The sequence below is a fragment of the Natator depressus genome, chromosome 8 (assembly GCF_965152275.1).
Source record: "Natator depressus isolate rNatDep1 chromosome 8, rNatDep2.hap1, whole genome shotgun sequence".
NCBI lineage: Eukaryota > Metazoa > Chordata > Testudines > Cheloniidae > Natator > Natator depressus.
In genome coordinates, this window is record NC_134241.1 from 87786978 (window position 1) to 87806000 (window position 19023).

General features: G+C 39.4%; 1 protein-coding gene across 5 annotated transcripts in view; it reads right to left on the bottom strand.

Moving 5' to 3' along the window:
- Positions 1-19023, bottom strand: part of PDE4B (phosphodiesterase 4B) — a 376497-nt gene that overhangs the window by 16064 nt on the left and 341410 nt on the right. For 4 of the 5 annotated variants that reach the window (XM_074961577.1, XM_074961578.1, XM_074961576.1 and 1 more), the window contains one exon: positions 2681-2774. In XM_074961577.1, the coding sequence (XP_074817678.1) occupies positions 2681-2774 (94 nt within the window). Of the gene's footprint in view, positions 1-2680; positions 2775-3509; positions 3774-19023 lie in introns of those variants that run through there. The other variant, XM_074961580.1, reaches the window with a different exon arrangement.

The following is a 19023-nucleotide window of genomic DNA, read 5'->3' on the forward strand; positions in this document are numbered from 1 at the left end:
TTCTACTTGAGTTTAAGTATGTATATTTTTTACCTTGATTTAGAGTACTTACACTGGAGTACCTGCCACTTAACAGGCCAGTATTGTAACTAGTTCATTGATTTTAAAATATAAAAAAGGTGCAGACAGATATTCTCTACCTTCAACACCACATATTACGGTTTCTGAGCACTGTTATAATTCCCTCTCCCACCGAGTTTTTATTGTTTTCCATCAGTCCTACTTGTGGTCCCCTTTAAACCATCCAGAACATGTGATCACCTGAGCAAGTGACTGTCATCTCCTCTATGACTCTGTGGTCAGCCACCAAAGGTTTAGCCATTTGTTCCCCCAGAGTGTCTGTTCCATGTGTTCTTAAAGGCAGTCTATGAGTATATATTGCTCGTAAAATTAGCTACTACTCAAAAGCTGTAAAATATGCTGCAGGAGAAGTCCAAGTATCTGAGATGAGAATCACATTTCTAGAAAGCAAATACAAAATCAGGGTCTGGCCCTGCAACTCTCTCACGTGAGTATTCCAATGGTGCAGGGTTGGGCCCTTAATGTTTACTGTATGAAAGCCTGTCATTAACTGTTATCACTAATCCTATAATTACCACTCACAAAAAAGAAACACTCTCATTTGGAATTGGATTCATGCTGAAGTTGAAAATAAATTACTTAAAAAAAAATCACATTCTATATTGTAGGTCTATATTTAGAACTTCTGTAGTACACAAATGGCACAGAAACAGATGTTGCAGTTCCACGTGGCTATAATTCTCTGATGAGATGAGAAAGAAAGGGAGCAGCTATACAGTTTGTCACTGCAGAGGATGGCATATAGTGAAAAACCATTTTGGGTTGTTGTAAATTCATCTAGAGAGGGCCAAAATAGGGGTAGGAATACACCCCTCCCAGCCCCCCCGTTTGGTCATCGATATGGATCCAAAACCTGCTGCCCTTACTCTGGCAGAATGCCCATTGACTAAATAAGGGCTTCAGGACTGGGCCATTAGAGGCAAATTTCACCTAAAGAAAGGCAGAGCGAATGTGGCATCTCTACACTCCCCAGAGGACTTACTCTACAGCACCTGCTTGAGCCAACAGTGAATTTGGCCCTCTGGCTAATCAAGGCTACGATATATCATGCACCTTATTCATATCATGAGCTGTTCATAGCCATATTTGTTCCTTTGAGCATTCTGAACATTACAAAACCGTTCTCCTGTTTAATTCAGGGAAGCAAAGAAGCAGTGTTTTCTTTTTTTGGCAGACATTAACAAGCAATCCCTATCCTAGAAGTACGGTTCATCTAGAAATCTAAGGACACACCTAGATCCCTTTTTTTGCTAATTTAAAAAATGTAAAAGCTTTATTTATTTATTTTTAAAATGAACAATCAACCTATAATTCTCCCCAGTACACACGGCCCTCTGCTCCACATACACCACTGATGCAGGGCTTAAGTTGTTTGGTGGCCCCTACGTTCCCTTGCGGACCGGAATGAATATCACCATTATAGAATAAGTAGCAAGACATCTTCTGGAGTTGTGTTCCATGGGAATATTTGTGTTCTCTCCTAGTGACAAAGAATGATGAGCAGTAAGATTCTCACTTGCAAAAAATCCATCAGGAAGAATCTGTAAATGCCACTGATGAAAATGAGCCCACTATAATGCAGCACATTGTTGGATTTCAGCTACCTAGTCCTGCTCTACTTTTGGCACTATTTAATATTCTGGGTGTCCTGACGAGGCAGCTTGATAAAACAGAGCCAACAGATTTCCATAAGGGAGCTACAAACAATTATACTGATTATTAATAACGATGTGCTATGTCCAAAATAATGCCGTACCTTGATCCAAGTGTAAGCGTTTAACTGACATAGGGAATTGTTTTACAATATCTGGCCAGGAATATTTGTGTGTGTCTTCACTCCAATACAGAGGTTCCATATAAGGTCTAATGCACCACTTAGTGTTAAGGGCTTAAGTGGGACTTAAGTGTTGCATCGGTATTTTGCTGAACTTGTCCTCTTTAAGAATACTTAGAAATTCTAAAACTGAATGTGAAGCATTTACGGCAAATTACATGTCGTATAACAAATATAATGCAATCACATAGGGCCCAACCCTTTAAACACCTGATTCATGTCCATAACCCAACAGTTTCAACAGAACTACAAATGTGAGAAAAGTTATTCTTGGGTGTAAACGTTTTCAGGATCAGAATTAGCAGTGGTAAATTCATAAATATATAAACAGTGGAATAGAAAATGACTAAGACAAGGCTGTTTACTGTCTGAGAGGGCAATTATGCAATTATATGACAAAAGACGTGCAAAGAAGGGAAGTATTCAGCAATATGTGTGTGACCTTGTCCTTTACATAAGGTCAAAAGAAAACCATGCATAATGCCGCTAACAGTAGGTTTGTGAAATCATTTTGAAAACAGAAGCATTTTGTTAGATTTAGAGGAAATTATTTATTTTGAGGAAATACTTATCCAAGAATTGTTCTATTTTCCCCCATTATATCTTTGAAATCTAGGCCACTTACCCAAAAAGAAAACATTTCAGCAATGTTTTGTACAGGATAACGATTTTAAAGAATGGACACAAGTATAGGCTAGTGGCTAATTTATTTTCCATGAAATCCTATTCCTGTGGGATATGAAAGCTTGGTGTGAAATGTCTTACCGAGGAAAGTGTTTGAAATGTATTCAGACACTTGGTTCCCGGATCGGCTCATCTCTGAGAGGTGTGTCAGCTCCCGGTTTAGCATTCTTTTGAACTGTTGAAATAAAATAAATAAATAAAAAGCCGTCATTTTTCTGAATGCCATTCTACATTAATTTAACTGTAACTTTATTACATGCAAATCCATAAACAAGATATTGAAAAATAAACTGTAGATATTTAGAACATAGTTAGCACCATATGGTTGAATTTAGCTAATATTCAGCACCGTCAGAACTGGCAGTTTCTTACTGTCATATTAAACTGACAATAATGAATTTCTAACAGAATGTGCACATCAGGTTTTTCTGATGAAGGAGAAGGCTATGTTTTACGCAATTTCTCTCAAAAATTGAAGTCCTCTACTGGTTTTCAATTCCACATCCTGCCTAAATTTTACATATAAATTTGCTCTGTTTTGCTATATATTTGCAAAATAAAGGCAATTGTATACATTAGGAATGCATGACAGAGGAAAAATATATTGTAAATTTAAAGAAGAAAACATGTATGCTTGGATATAGTATATTACACTGCAGGTTATAAACATCTTTTCATCCTAATATGCACAAAATGATATTCCTAATTTTCAAATTAAACTATTTTTAGAGCAATATTATTCTGTCCTCTGAAGTGAATTATCAAAAGGAAAAAAAAAACATTACATGTACGTATGTTGCATTTACAGTATGTTACCTCTTACTACACAGTGTATATAAATAACTTAAATAGGATATGCTTTATGTATTTTATATCCTAGATCTGTAATATATCAAGATTCTTAACCCACCTTGATGTAACCCCAAGATACAGATAACAAATAGTTTGCTTCAGGCATTTTGGAAAACTCCACAACAGAATCAACAAATCCCTTATGAAGAATTCACAGGTCAGGTAGAGGAATTCCACAAGAACAAGGATGTCCCAGTTTTCCAGTCAATAAAAAGCTTAATATTCATAAAAGCCAGAAGATTTGAAAAAACATGGCATTTGCTACTCCAAGACAAAGTCAAGCTTTGCAGTCAATCTTTGCAGACAAGCTGTATGTGGGTTTATTTGCTGGCAGAACAGAATAATAAAATCAGGGATTGCACGAAGAAGCAAGAACTGCATTCAGCTAGATGGCTTGAAGCACTTATGAATTATGAATAGTCCTGGCTGCTTAGCCGGCTGAAGGGGGTCCCCACTCCAGATTAGTCTGGCTCAGCTGCGCTATGCAGGGAAGAAATGACGGTTGTTTTTTGAGGGGTTTGCCAGCTATAGCAATACAGCCATGTTTTTCAAAAAGAAGATTAAAATGGAGGAAGCCCTGTGCATATTTAAATAAGTCAAAAGTAGGCAGCAGCCTCCTCTTCTCAGTCTCCGCATATGTTTTAAAATCCTCATCATTTCAGAGACAGATGATTTTCAATGAAAATGTTCACACTGAGATTTTTTTTAAAACAGAATTGCTAACTCCTTCCATAGTAACCCTGATTTTGATTCACATTTCAGATCTCTAGCGAGATAAAGGGAACTGGGAATGTTTTCAGATGATAAATTATCAATATCTATACATTTTACCTCTGTTACAACCATAAGCACATCAGTGACCTTAACCTATAATGTGTGTCTACAAAGCACAATTTAAAATTTCAATCAATTGCTTTTGAATTGCTACATGAATGCATTCACAATCCCATTTTATAGATTTAATCAGAATTTTCATTGACATTTAAGGTTGCAATGCAATTAAATTATTAGAAAACAATTTGTTCTGTCAGTGAGAAATCATAGGAAAACCACTATTTACTGTGTATGTGATGTAAATCAGAATAAGAAATCACTAGTGACTATAGATATTCATACTGCTTTAGGATTTTATTGTTGTCTATTGTCTGTATGATGTCACACATCATCCAGACAGGATTCCTAAAATAAAAGTGAAATTTTAGGTTTGAAATTATCTCTGTTCTCTGACTGCTTTGAATAAATGTTATCAGTGCTGACTGGGATGATGTCATATGACTTTCTCCAAGTGTGTTCGGGGACATACATAAAGGGAAAGCCTACTGCTGTAATGTAACCCTCTGCCCCCACCATATACAAGCACTCAAGTACAGCGAAAAAGAATATCACAGTAACGTGGCAACAGTACCACATGATAATCTCCTTCCTTTACTGTGAGGCTTCCCTTCAGATTGTAATGAAGCATCAGGAATAGCCTTGCTGCAAGAATTCTAATACTGTTTGAGAATTCTAACACTGCTTTAAGGAAAACGAAAACTAGTTTGTAAAAAGTTTTAAAACACTGGCTTTAAAAAAAGAATCATGAGCAATCATACTATTTTGTGTGACATTTACAAGCCCAAAGAATCACAACAACTGCTTTTCCAGGTAACTGTTTTCAAACATCCACCTCTAGACTGCTAGACTGTGTTTTTGGTGAACAACTCATTAAATAAGAATTTCCAACTGCTTACAATGGCTATATTTATGTCCCTGATGGATTTAGTGAAATATAAAGTATCGTTCTTTCATCACACAGAAATATACTTAAATAAACTGAATGACTTTGTCATAATATGCCTATTTTCTGGGTACTACTCAGCAGAACTATCAAGTAGCACATATAAGGAGGTCTTGCAATAGGTTTTGGTGCCCTGCAGGCCTATCCCACTGAAACTTGGTAATAAAAAACAAAACATTTTTGATTGCAGTGGTATTCTAGCCATGTCAGTCCCAAGATATTAGAGAGGCAAGGTGGGTGAGGTAATATCTTTTACTGGACCAACTTCTGTTGGTGAGAGAGACAAGCTTGTGAGCTTACACAGAGCTCTGACCTGAAGGAGAGCTCTGTGTAAAGCTTGTCTCTCTCACCAACAGAAGTTGGTTCAATAAAAAACATTTTTTGAGCAGTTATGTAAAGGCCTCTTGTGGAAAGTCCAGAGTGGAGACTCCATTTTAATCAGTGCAGTCTACAAAATGCTGCCAAACCAGGAGCCACAAGAGGCCTCTAGATCACAGAAGCCCCTCCCAGGCTGAAATGCCAGTGTGATGGATTGAGGTATGGAAGGGAGAATGAACAGCTTCGGGCTGCTGACAGAGATCTCTAGGGATAGTTTGGAATCAGGATGTCTCCCATGTTTATCGCAACTCTGCCTGGCACACATCACAGGTTTCCCTCTTTCTCTTTTAATACAGGAAACTTCCACCTATTATTCCACTAACTCCCTGTACTTCCTGCACACACACATACAAAGTCTGCACACCAAAGCTTGGGCTTTGCACCCACCCATAGGTCAGAACCTGCTCACAAAGCTTCTCTCCATCCCTTGCACACAAATAACCCCTGTTCCAAATGATTAAGACTTGAGCAAATAAAAGTATGAAATCTGTTTTTAATATTTTTCAGTTACTCATGTCCAAAAGCTGAGTAACTGGTGCCACTTCCCTTTTACCACGTAATGCCAGCATGGTAGGAGTTTAGGCATTATTTGGTTGGACTCCTTATCCTCACCATCTCTTTATCTTTATGTTTACCTCTAGACAATCTGTCCACCTGTACCAATGTGTTCTCCAGACAGTAATGGGTTAGTTCATAAAACGTTAGACCAGTTTAACTACTGAAGGTCAGATGGTTCCTCCATAGTTGGTTTAGACAGACCACCATTCCTGCAAATGTCCAAATCCTATTCCCCATGGCGAATGAATAGCACCAAGGAACCCATTAATCAGAGTATAGCAAGAATCATCAACAATTGGGTGGGCTAGAAGTGAAAGTAAAAGCACTGAAGATAGATCAGCTAACTGGCTACCACCCACAGCCTGCTTATGGAGAGAAACAGATCAACACCTTCAGACCACAGTGTCTGAAAATGCCTGTTAGCAAGAAACGTGTGTATTTTTCACTTTAAAAGTGACTGGAGGCAGGGATACTGTCACATGGCTTTAGGCAACTTTATGTGGTGTGATAGTGTCACCGGTCTCTGGCACATGATCAGTTCACTCAGGAATATGTCATAAGATCCCGGCAAGGGGAAGGTGTGAATGATGCTTGATGTGAAGGTCAGGAATCCCAGGGCTGTGGGCATGCTGGGGAATTACTTTCAATTACTAAAGCTCATTTAAGATTCATGTCAGCTGAGCGAGGTTAATGTCTCTTGATCCAAAATCAAGGAACTACCAAGCCAAAACTTGTTTTTTTTTAATAATTATAAACAGAAAAATAAGGAATTAATGCACACACGCCTATCTGTGTAATCACAAGGAAAAGTAAAGCTCTCATAAAAGAGACGAGTTCTGACTATCTCAGTGCTTGAAAACTACATATTCACATTGGCCATAATCCAGCAAAGCATTTCAGCACATGCTTAGCTTTAAGCATGGAAGTAGTCGCATAGACTTCAAGCGTCAAGTTAAGCATGTTTTGAAGGATTTTACTGGACCAGGGCCTTTGTCTATACAAACGAACCACCACAATCAGGTGATTGTAAAAATGATTTTCAAACAAAGTTGTGTCAACTGGATTTGATAGTAGTTTGTACATATCCAGAATTGTGTATTACAGCTAAGGAGCTTAAAGCGCTATGTAGACATTAAAAAATGTAGCCTAGCACCACAGCAACCATAATGTAGAAAAGTACTAGGTATTATCATCCCCATTTTGCAGATGGGAGCTGAGGCACAAAATGATTAAAGGACTTGCCTAAGGTCACACAGGATGTCTATAGTAGAGAGGGGATCGAACCCAGATCTTTTGACTCTAATCTCTGAACTTTAACAACAAAACCATGCCTTTCCTCTGTTCACTCAGCTTTAAGTGAGCAAATTCCACAGTCTTCTTCAGGCTTATAATCAGCACCTTTACATGACTGGTGAGCAGTACTGTAACACTGCTAAAAGCATTACCATGATCAAGTCCAGCCATGACAATTATCATCCTCGTTACACACAGGGGATTACTCATGTATACTGTCTGAACACAGCTGGAATATGAATTTATTCACAGAATTTCCTCAATAATGTGACATTGTTAAAAATGTACAGCCCGGTGAGGCATGAGGAGGACATTAAATAACACTTAGAAGCAATTACTACATATATAAACTGTTTGTTTTCTAGGACTCTGGATTTTTCTTGAGCTTCACTTGATGTCAAATGTTCCAGAGAGATTCTACTGTATGCCATTTGTGTGTAGTACCAAAAGGGAGAATGCATGTTGCTCCCTCTGCACAGATCAAGGAATGATGTTATGTTAAAATCTCTACAGTGGCTTCTTAGCTAAACCAATCTGACAGCAAAGGGTAAAACCAACAGAATGTACACAAGCAATGAGAAAATGCCAATGGTTTTGTGTACTGCATGTTTTGTACAGCATGGTACACATTTCAAAGAACTAGTGAATGAATTTAGAGTTAATGCTGCATCCCTGTAATCAATAATAACAATACTTTGCATTTATACAGTGCCTTTCATCTGATCATCTCTATATATTTTAGAGAGGAAGGCATTATCATCCCCATTTTACAGATGGGAACTGAGCCATGGTGAGGTTAAGTGACATGGCCATGGTCACACAGGGAGTCAGTGTCAGGAATAGAACTTGGGTCTCCCTTTTCCATATCCCATGCCTGATCAGCAGATCGTGCAATTCAAGGGTAGAGTTTAAAAAAGGAATACATGTTATTTTAATAGAAGTAAAATAATGAAGAAAAACCTACGGACCCCAAACAAACATGAAGAATACCTGATCTTCCGAACAACAGTGTTCTGAAAACATCTGGACAGTGATGAGAAAAAGCAATCAGGTTGTTTGGAGTTTTCTTGTAATGACTAGAAAAGTAATTTCAACCAAATTAGCTCAGCCAGACATTAAATCGTTCCTTGATTGATACTGGAACCACTTTTGAAGTATTCACTGGGGCATTTGAGCCCCAGTTTCTTATCAGAGTCTTTGTTGTTGTTGGTAATTCTTTTCGCTATAATTCATTTAATACTCTCAGATGTTATTTTCACAGATAAAGGAAAAGTAAAGATGTTTCACTATCTAAAATGCAAATCTTTGCTTCATTCCAAGCCCTGTTAATGCTGACATATTGCTTCTACAATATAGGTGTGTGGTTTCCTTTCCTTTAAGGACAGGTTGGAAACTGCCCTAGGGAAATCTTTATGCAAGTGTACCAGTCCAAAAGCCCAAGGGGCGCAGGCTCTGGAAAGGCTGTGTAGGAGAACTTCACTTCTCCAGCACTGGTGCACTGTCTGCACTACCACTTTACAGTGCTGAAACTTGCAGCACTCAGAGGGGGTGTTTTTTCATTCAAGCAACTACTTAAAAAAGAATTATTTCATGGCAGACTTGTCTACACAATTTTATTATGATGATTTAAAAATCCATAATAAATTCAAAGCACAATTCCTAAAGAAAAAGTTGCCATAAATCAGTTAAGCATTTCCTCCCTTAAAGTAATCAATCACTCTGATCTAGATAGACTAATGTTAATGTTTTACTGGTAAAATTTGCTGTCCCCCTTCAAGAATCAGAACCATGAAGTGTGTGTGTTTCTAGCTCATTCCAGAAAATTGAAAATGAAAATATGCAAACCCATAATAAAAAAGCTGGAACACTGCAAGAATCAGAACCTGCCTTGAAGAAAGAAAGCAAGTTTCTGGATCATTTCCAGACAATTGAAAGCTGAAATATGCAAATGTATAATAACAGGGCTAGAACAAGATCTTGCATAGTGAATTACCATTGCTTAGAAGAGAGTCTGAATTTCCCTATTCACATGCTAGGCATGGGGCTCATGTTACTCACCTCCTGAGAATTGGGTGGGTCTAACAAAAAAAACCCCTATCAACTGATGTTGAAGAAAAAAGAAAGGTCATGGCGAAACCACCATTTTGACTTCCCTGAAAATAAATGTGTCATGTGTTTATAAGGTGCACATGCATGAGAGTCTGCTGGCACATTAAGAAAGTACATGCCATTCCTGCAGGGCTAAATCTGCTTAAAGGCTTCCTCCAGTTGAAGACAAGTCCTATAAAACATCTACTGCCTATGAATACAAATGGCAGATGCATTCTGTCAGTGCTTTCATAGCTGATTGGTATCATATAGGATTTTTGTTGGAATATTAGCATTTCTTTTTATTAGCATAAAAGCAAAAGCATCGATAAGATTTATAATTGCATGCTGTGTATCATTAGAAAGAATACACTGAATATTTGTACAGATAAAACACAATGTTAATATAGCACAACAGGTTGTTTGATTATAAACTTCAGTTTTATTTGGGTGGATGTCCGGGTCAGTTTCTGTTTCATCTGAATCATTTTGCCCTTCCCTATCTGTAAAAACACTTGTTTCGGGACAATGAATATAAACAACCAGAGCTTGCTTCAGCCTGTTAGCTTAGTGCTTTATATTAGTTACCTGCCTTACTAACTTACCACAAAAACCTTTGACAGGATGTCTGACGCCAAAATTATTTATCTGCCAAAATCTACTAAAGCCTGATTTCTCAGCAAGACAAGAGTCCAACAAGAATCCCTCATGATAGCTCAAATGAAGATTACTATCTATTGTGTTATCTATAGTATCCATCCGTGGTGAGTGCTTCCTACCATGTAAAAGGTAACACAGAACACAACTGAGCATTTCTCAGTAGAATGGGTGTTTTATAAGAACATATTTGACATAGTCATGTGTTCTAACCAAAAGCATGATCCTGCACCCATTGAAGTGAATAGCAAAATTCACCCTGACTTCAGTGGCAACAAGATTAGGCCAAAAATTAACAGCAATTTGGAGGGAATTAATTAAAGTTGTCTAATCTAACTTCAATGTGATAAGTTTAGATTAAAATTTTAAGTGGGAAAAGTGCATTTTTCTACTACAGACTAAACAGCTTGCTTTCCAAAGGCATTTTAAGAGAGTTCCACAGGTGTAAAATGTTTTCTGAAATTAACTAGAAGCTTGGCTCAGAAAATGAAAAACAAAGATCAGGAAAAAAAAAGAAAGATCAGTACCAGTCTGAACTGAATGACAGGAAGCAACAGCAAAATATAATTAGATGACTAAAGCAAGCAGACTACAGGCATAAAATGTCTTAATTAAAGAAAGGCCTGATACAACTTACAATATCTATGGTCTGGAGAGAAACCAATGCTCCAGAAGGCGGAAGGTCTTATACCAAAATCTTTGATCAGTCATACCTATGCAAGCACATTGACAAAGCCACTGGTGCCAAAGGAAGCTGACCAGTTTAGTAGAAAGAGCCCACGATAGAAACCACAAACCAAATCATCACTCCCGCTCTTCATTAGCTATTTATGAAGCTGCCCATGTGGAGAGGATGGTGCATACTAGTGAATTCCCCGCCTCCCACACTGCACTGCTCTCAAATCTGAGGACCTTTAATCCCTAAACCTGCAGCAGTGAAAATGGAATATAGTTGGGGTCTTAATGCTTGATAGCCAGAGTGTTCTTGCTTCCCACAGCTGCCAATTAACGTATGTATTCAGGCTTCATGGCTCTTTTCGTTCTCTCATTAAACAATGCATTTAGACAGGAAGGAGCTTAAAGCTTTTCTCCAAAGTCACTCCCAAGAGCCGGACTGGGGAAAACTGGCACTTATCTTTTAGGTGATTTTGCCTCAGTTGGATCCTACATCTTTAGACAGAAGACCGAGAGGTAAATGTGTTTATCATTTAACAAAGGGAGTGTGAGAGTGAGAAAGCTACTGTTGTTTAATGTATATACCTAGAATTTAAATTAAATTGAAATCTGTGATTCATATCCTGCAGTCTTTATTTAAGCAACTTCACAGGGCTTTCACAAGGTAGGAAAACTAGCTCTGGGAAATTAAAATAATTCTGAACCCTGAAATGGCTTTTCCTAGATGTGCATAATGAGAAAAACTCTGGCAACTCTTAAACAGCAAAAGTCTGTTTGCTTTATAAGATGAAGCATAAAGTGTAAATAGAGTCCAGTAAGACGCGGCTTTGTATCTCTTAAAATGCTGTATGAAAAACAGTGGCAGCTGGTCCTCCCAACATGAAAATGCACCTAATACTGCCATCTAAAAACATATGGAATGTACTAATGAATGTAAATACATTGTAATGAAAAATCATTCTAACACAGGCAAATAATTTGCGGAATATTTGTGTGTGTGCAGTGTTTTCCCAGCTGTGCTACAACAGCAATAAGTTTGTTTGTTTTTTTTAACTATACAGCAGAGGCCCTCTAGTCAGAGCAGTCTCTCTCTAAGGCATTCTATTTGAGCATGCCTCACAAACCGTCTCCATTTTCCTTCTGATAACCCAACAGCACTATGATTCATGTATGCCCTACTGAGAGCTAGCTTGGGACTTCCATGTGAGAAGGGAACCCAAAGGACAGAACACGTGTGAAGAGTTGGCATTGATTAGTGGTGTGTTTGTGAATGTGATGAAGAACGAAACTCCTAACACTGCTAAATTCCATATTTGGCTGCACAATAAGCTCAAACAAAGAGTCACAAAAAGTACACGATACCAGAAAGAGTATCAACATTACCACGAACTGGAGAGGGAGACAGACGGAGAGGAAGAATATTGTTCAAAGATTCCTACTTGAAACAAAGAACAAATCCCTAAATACTATTAAGTTTCCCGAACGTTTCTCTCTTTTTTAAAATGTTCATTTTGCTTCTTTTCCCCCTCATTTTTCTGAGCGTTATCACTGTCTTGCTGATTTTACACAGGCAAACTGAAATGGCAGTTTTGATGAAGAGTTTAGAGGGGCCTGTCTCTCTCACACATATTGGGCAAGTCAGGAGTACCTCCATTGAAGCCAATTGACTTACACTGTATAAAATTGTTGTGAGATCAGAATCAGGGCTTAGAGTTGGGCCCAAGTTGGACCAGGAACTGAACTTCTCCAAAGATCCCTCCTTTTCTAAAGGCAAAAGTACTACCAATCACAGCGCCCCCAAAATCAAAGATTTTGCTCTCAGAAATTACACAAATCCTTATTGATACTATTCATGTCCAGTTACCTCACTTCATTCCCATTCAGGCAAGCCCTCTCGTCTTTTAACAATTATTCACTTTTTAGCCCTGCCCTCAAATAATTATTCACTTTTTGAACCTGCCCTTGAGCAATTATTTACTTAAGCCACACCCTAAAACAGCATGACTGAAATGTCTGAGAATGAAGAAGTTCAAAATGGTCAAGCCACCACAAAGGATCAAACCACCACAAAAGCCAGATTTTTTTTTAAAAGGTTAGATGATGCCTAATGGGCACTGGCCTGTGTTGGAGACAGTGGGGAGTCATACCAACAAAGGAGGTCTTCTGGGGATTGAGGATGTTATTTGGAAACTGGCTAGGCTTTAGTGCTGGCAAGGCTAAAGCATCAGATTGTCAAACTTACATACGGAGTATTAAATAAGTACAACTGTTCCTCTAGACTGTTAACACTGTATTTGTGAGGCAGAATAATCAATTTTGATTATAATTATTCATTTCAGAGAACAAAGGAGCAAGGGAAGAGGATTTCAGGGTATGGACAGGCTGGATTAACTCTCCGGTGGGCCCCCGGGGCTATTAGATTTTGTGGGGCCCCTGTATACAAGTTTTTTTTCCTGGGAGGGAGTTTGGTGCAGGAGGGGGTTGGAGCAGGGGATTGGGGTGCAGGAGGGGGTGCGAGGTGTAGGCTCCGGCTGGGAGGTGCTTACTACGCTCCCAGCCAGCAGCACAGCAGGGCTCAGGCAGGCTGCCTGCCTGCCAGCCATAGCCCCACGCTGCTCCCAGAAGCGGCTGGCTCCTAGCACATCTCTGCGACCTCTTGTGGGGAGGGGGACAGCGTGTCTCCGTGCACTGCCCACACGTGCCACCCCCATAGCTCCCATTGTCCGGTTTCCAGCCAATGGGAGCTGGGAGGACCGTGCTGGGGCGGGGGCAGCGTGCGGAACCGCCTCCCTTCCCACCGGGGCCGCAGAGATGTGCCAGCTGCCAGCTGCTTCTGGGAGTGGCATGGGGCCACGGCATGCAGGCAGTCTGCCTGAACGCCCCTTTTGGAGGCCTGGAGATCACTGCCTGTGATTTATTTTGCGGGGCCCCCCTTGAGCCGGGGCCCTGGGCTGCAGCCCCTAAATCCCATGCCTTAATCTGACCCTGGGTATGGAGTGGTGAAGTAGATTGTTAAAACTGATGACAGTCTATTTTCATAGTACATATCTAATAATGATCTGAATTCTGTGACTAGTTCTTCTCTATGTAGTGTAAACAAGAGACAGGTCAGACCCAATCCCCTTGAACATCCCTGAACTCTGAGAGGGTCTAGACCAGTGGTTCTCAACCAGGAGTACATGTAGCCCTGGGGGTATGTAGGTCTTTCATCAAGATATTTGTCTAGTTTTACAACAGGCTACATAAAAAGCACTAGGGAAGTCAGTACAAACTAAAATTTCATACAGACAATGACTTGTTTATACTGCTCTATATATTATACACTGAAATGTAAGTACAATTTATATTCCAATTGATTTATAATTGTATGCTAAAAATGAGATAGTAGGCAATTTTTCAGTAATAGCATGCTGTGACACTTCTGTATTTTTATGTGTGATTTTGTAAGCAAGTAGTTTTTAAGTGAGGTGAAACTTGAGGTATGCAAGACAAATCAGACTCCTGCTAGGTAGGTAATGATTTTTGCGCACACACACACACACACACAGGTTTGGGTCAACTGCAGTTTTGTTTCAATAATTTTTTAAATGTTTTGTTTTGGTTTTGACCATTTTTTTAAACTCTAAGTAGCTTAATTTTTAAATGAAAACTTGTTATGAACCAGAAAACCAGATTTTTTTCTTTTGAAAATGTCAAAATATTTTGTTTCCACAATTTCAAAACTTTTTTTAGTTGAAAAAAATCATTGAAAATTATCCATTCCCGTGGGGGAAAAAATCCATTTTGACAAATCAGCATTTCTGACAAAAAAAGTTTTGTTGAAAAATTCCTAACCAGTTCTAGTCCCAGCCCTATTCTGGCTGCACTAAAATCCTGGCTCCAATACTCCCAAATCTTGGGACTGTTCAAAAGCTAGATCTCAGATATAATGTTTGCAATTTGCACTACTATCTTCAGAAAATGTAATGCCTATTTTCCTGTACTAGATGAAGGCATTCTTTCTAAACCTGAATAAGAGGACTGAAGTTCAAACATACATCAGATGAATAGCCCCCACCCTCAGGTATAAACAGCCTCTATCACATTTTGCATCAAGCATAATGATTTAACAACTCAAGCTAATTCCAAAAATTGTAAATTCTAGAATCACCTAACAGCACTAGGGTATGTTTGCATCATACTTTACAAGGGCGCCATGCATTTCAGAATGCATTTTATATCTTTAATTATAAATACAGTACCCTTCTAATGGCTGTTGAAGATCAGCTAACTTGCACTTCATGAGTTCTCCCAAACGCTTAGTTACTGTCTTTGTTTCCGTAATGAACAGCTGCAGCTGATAGAAGGGAATACCAAACAACCCATCAGGAACTGATGTGCGGAATTCCATGAATCATACCTACTTAACTCTGCTTATAAAAACAAAAGACATGGAAGTCTCTTTGTCTTGCTAACTGTTGGTTAACTTTACAAGCCTTTCTTTGTAAGCCAATTGGCTATTTTAAAGCATATTAAACAAAGGAAGTTACAGTAAAGTAACCAAAAGACTAAACAGTTTGGCACCAGTTAAGGGAAACATCACGTACGAAGTGGGCAAGATTGAGTGCTGGCAGACTCACAAAACAAATGCAAATGTGGAAGCTGTGCAGCAAGGCACATAGACCCTTGGCATGCTGCCCTGAGCAATGTTAAACTGCTTGATGTGGACTGCCAGAGTTTACATTACTGTCCTCAGATTTATTTAGCCACTGTCTCCTTATAGTTAGGTGTGGGCTTGCTGGTCTCCCTCCCTCTCTCTTTTTGTTTTGTTTTGTTTGATTGGAACACCCTTTGAAATAGTGGTGAAGTGGAAGAGTCATGTTTATGCCAGGGGCTCTTGCAAAATAACAAAGACAGTGGTTTGGTGAGCTGTCTCACTAGCAAATACATATGTATAAAGTGATGGTCAAAATTATTATCTGCCTGCATGATTTAATTCTGCTCTTTACGCCCACTTCTCCTGGAGACTTCTTTAACAGCTGACATTTCTAAATCCAGGTGAGACAAATTGCAAGGAGTTATATTACAGTTCTTCTAGCAGCACTGAGCCGTATTGTCAGTGTTAAGGCTCCCTTAATTTCCATCACATTACAGGCATAACAAAGTTTCAAAGCTGATGTGTCAACAAGGAAGACTCTGTGATGTTACCAAAGTACGTATATACAAAATTCAAAATGTTTCTGCAGATAATGAATTACATTATTCATACAGCTCACTGGGAACTTTTGGATGACATGTTTTTTGTTGGAAAATGCCAAGTTGTCAAAATGGAAACTTTTCATGGAAACATATTGGTTCCAGCAATACTTTCATTGGGAAGGTTTCTCAGGTTCAGGGTGGAATTTCTGGCCTAGAGCAGGGTGAGGATAGCCAATATCCAAGTGGTTAGGGCAATTCAATCACCTGGGTGTGGTAGACAGGCTCAAGTCCCTGCTCTCCCTGGTTCAGACTAGGGACTGGAAACTCGGTCTCCCACATGTGAACCCCTAACCACCAGGCGAATGGCTATTCTGCGCTGGGGCGCTCACGGATTTTGACCAGAAATTCCATCCTGGGCCTGAAGAACCTTCCCAAAACCAACAGAGAAGGTGCTCTGCCTGATTCAAAGCAGGGACTTGAACATGGATCTCCCACATCCAGGTGCTATAGAGTCAGGAAGTCTTTCTCTGGCCCAGAGACTATTTATTTAGACAAAGCGGAGCTCTAATAGGATAGATTGAGACAGTGGACAGTCTAAAGCCTGGTGGTTAAGACTCTTGTCCAGGGCGTGGGAGACTGAGGTTCAGGTCTCTCTCCTCTGATCCCTGGAGCGTAACTTAGCTATTCTGGGGTAGTCTCGTGCACTCTCACTTTTTTGGGAAAAAATCTGGAAGGAACAGAATCAGTTGTCAAAACCTTTTTTGGTGAAACAGATTTTACTTTCCAGCCAGCCTTTATCATCTATCAACTGCAAGTTGCACAGTCTGGGTACAGAGGCTCGGAATACTGGCTTCATAAACTGCTGTGCATTTCAGGGGATCCTGCACTTATAAGTGGATAGTCTCTGTGATGTAAAAGGTCTTTTCCAGCCCTAGCTTCTATGACCTTAAGGCCTTAGAAAACCATCAAGGTGGGACTTGGAGAACTAGAGGACAGATCGTTGGTCAGTTGGGGAATTATTTACCCCACGCTTTATGATTTGGGGATGCACCGAGCCTGTGTCTACCAACCTTGCTCCGTAGAGCCCAAATGCTCTCGGGGCCTGTGATTCTGCCTCTGTGAAAGATGAGTCTGTAGACAGCTGCATAATGCCACATGCAACATTAGGGGACTGCTATATCAGGAGGCCCATGACTCACAAACCTCCAGAGACGACTCAGTATCTGCCTAGGCAGTGAACTGGATAGGCCACTAAATGCAGAATGATAGTCATATCTTAAAAGAATGTAAAAATGTACAATACATATTAACGTTTAATATCTACAGACCACTAAGGGTAATTTAGCTTTATTTCACTCAAAGCTGAAACGATAGAACTGTCTTGTTAGTATTTTACATAAATAATTAACTCCATCTTTGCAGTATTCCGTACATTCCTAGATGCTTAGTTTAGGGAATCCATAGGGAATGAGGCCAGTGCTCGGGGGCAATGACTAAGGCAATGTGGAATAGATATGTGGTCGTTTTCTTCAGTGTTGCTCTCTTTCTAATTTTGGAATGTTAATCATTTCTAAAAAAAAAAAATCAGATTTCCCATTTCCCAAAACCGCCACTATGTTTGGCATGATAGGTAGTCTGCTTCCCGGAGGCTTTGGTATGGAATAGCAAGGGGTCTGGAGTATTTGGAGGTCAGGATTAAGTGCCCCGGTAAAGACTGCGGTAAAGTCTTTACCTAGTGAGAGTGTACTCAGAAGACAGAGCTTGCCTGTAATGGTTCTATGCTGGGCTCAAGCCTGTGCTTTGCAGCCTCAATAAAAGCTGAGGGTGGTTAGCACCTAGCAGGATCGGGCCCTCAGTTTCCTTGAGTAATTAATTTACATTGTTGGCAGACCCATGTGCCAACTCTTTATGACCAGGATGCTGTGCTTTCCTCCCCAGAAAATGCTTTTTGTACAAGAGCTCTGAAAATCACACTGCAAACATGTATTCAGAGATCCTCCCTCTCTGTCTGCTGTTGTTGCAACTCTGTACTTTTAAAACTACGTCTGTCAGGAAGGAGACAGGAAATTCGAGTCACACTTGCAACAGCTGTGCCATGCCTACTATCATTCTCAAATGACGTAGTTTGGCTTTAGTGGCACAGGGCCAGGAACTCAGCAATAGCAGAGGTCAGGAAGATAGGTCACTGTTTATACTGTTCTTGCACTTGGGATCGTGTTGAGTCTATTTGCTTTCTTCCTCTCTATACTGTTTCTCTTTCCGTTCTTCTTTAATAATGTGGAGCCTAAGCATCCTGTTTTCAAAACACCTCACTGTTTTGTTGCTTACCAATGCCCTACTTAAAAGCTTTTGATTCAAGCAAGACAGTCTACTCAGATACTTTAAGAGATTAAAAATGTTCATTAATTTGTTGTAAAATTTTCTGATTGTTTCTAAACAGTCTTTCAGGTTTACTTCCAGTTGAACTGTTTTCAGACTGCACAGCACACTTGAAATAATTTTAGTGTGCCATGAAAAACTGTTTGCCATGATCGCACAAGATCAAGAGACATCTATCACCAACTCGTTTAGATGTTTGTTACCATGGCAAGGAAAAAAAGAATAAGCTTCAAACCATTTCATGTAATTCTTTCATAGCTGGAAATGACTCTTGGAATCTGACCAGAACACATACAAACACATTTTAGTTCAAATATATGAATGAGCCAAGTTTAAAGAAAGTTGAATCTAACCAATGAACACTAACATTGCACATAGTAAAATCATAATTTTTAACAATTACACAATGGCTGAATTACTTAATCAGAGCTTTTCACCTGTAAGAGTCCAAATGTGGGAAAAAAATGTCAAAATCCGGGATAGTTCTGCCCCATGTGTGAGGCCCTATTTTCTTAGCAGGCTAAAGCCTTGCTAATGGTTAGATCTGTTTCTCAAGCAAGCTGATAAAAATTATATTCTTTTCTTGCAA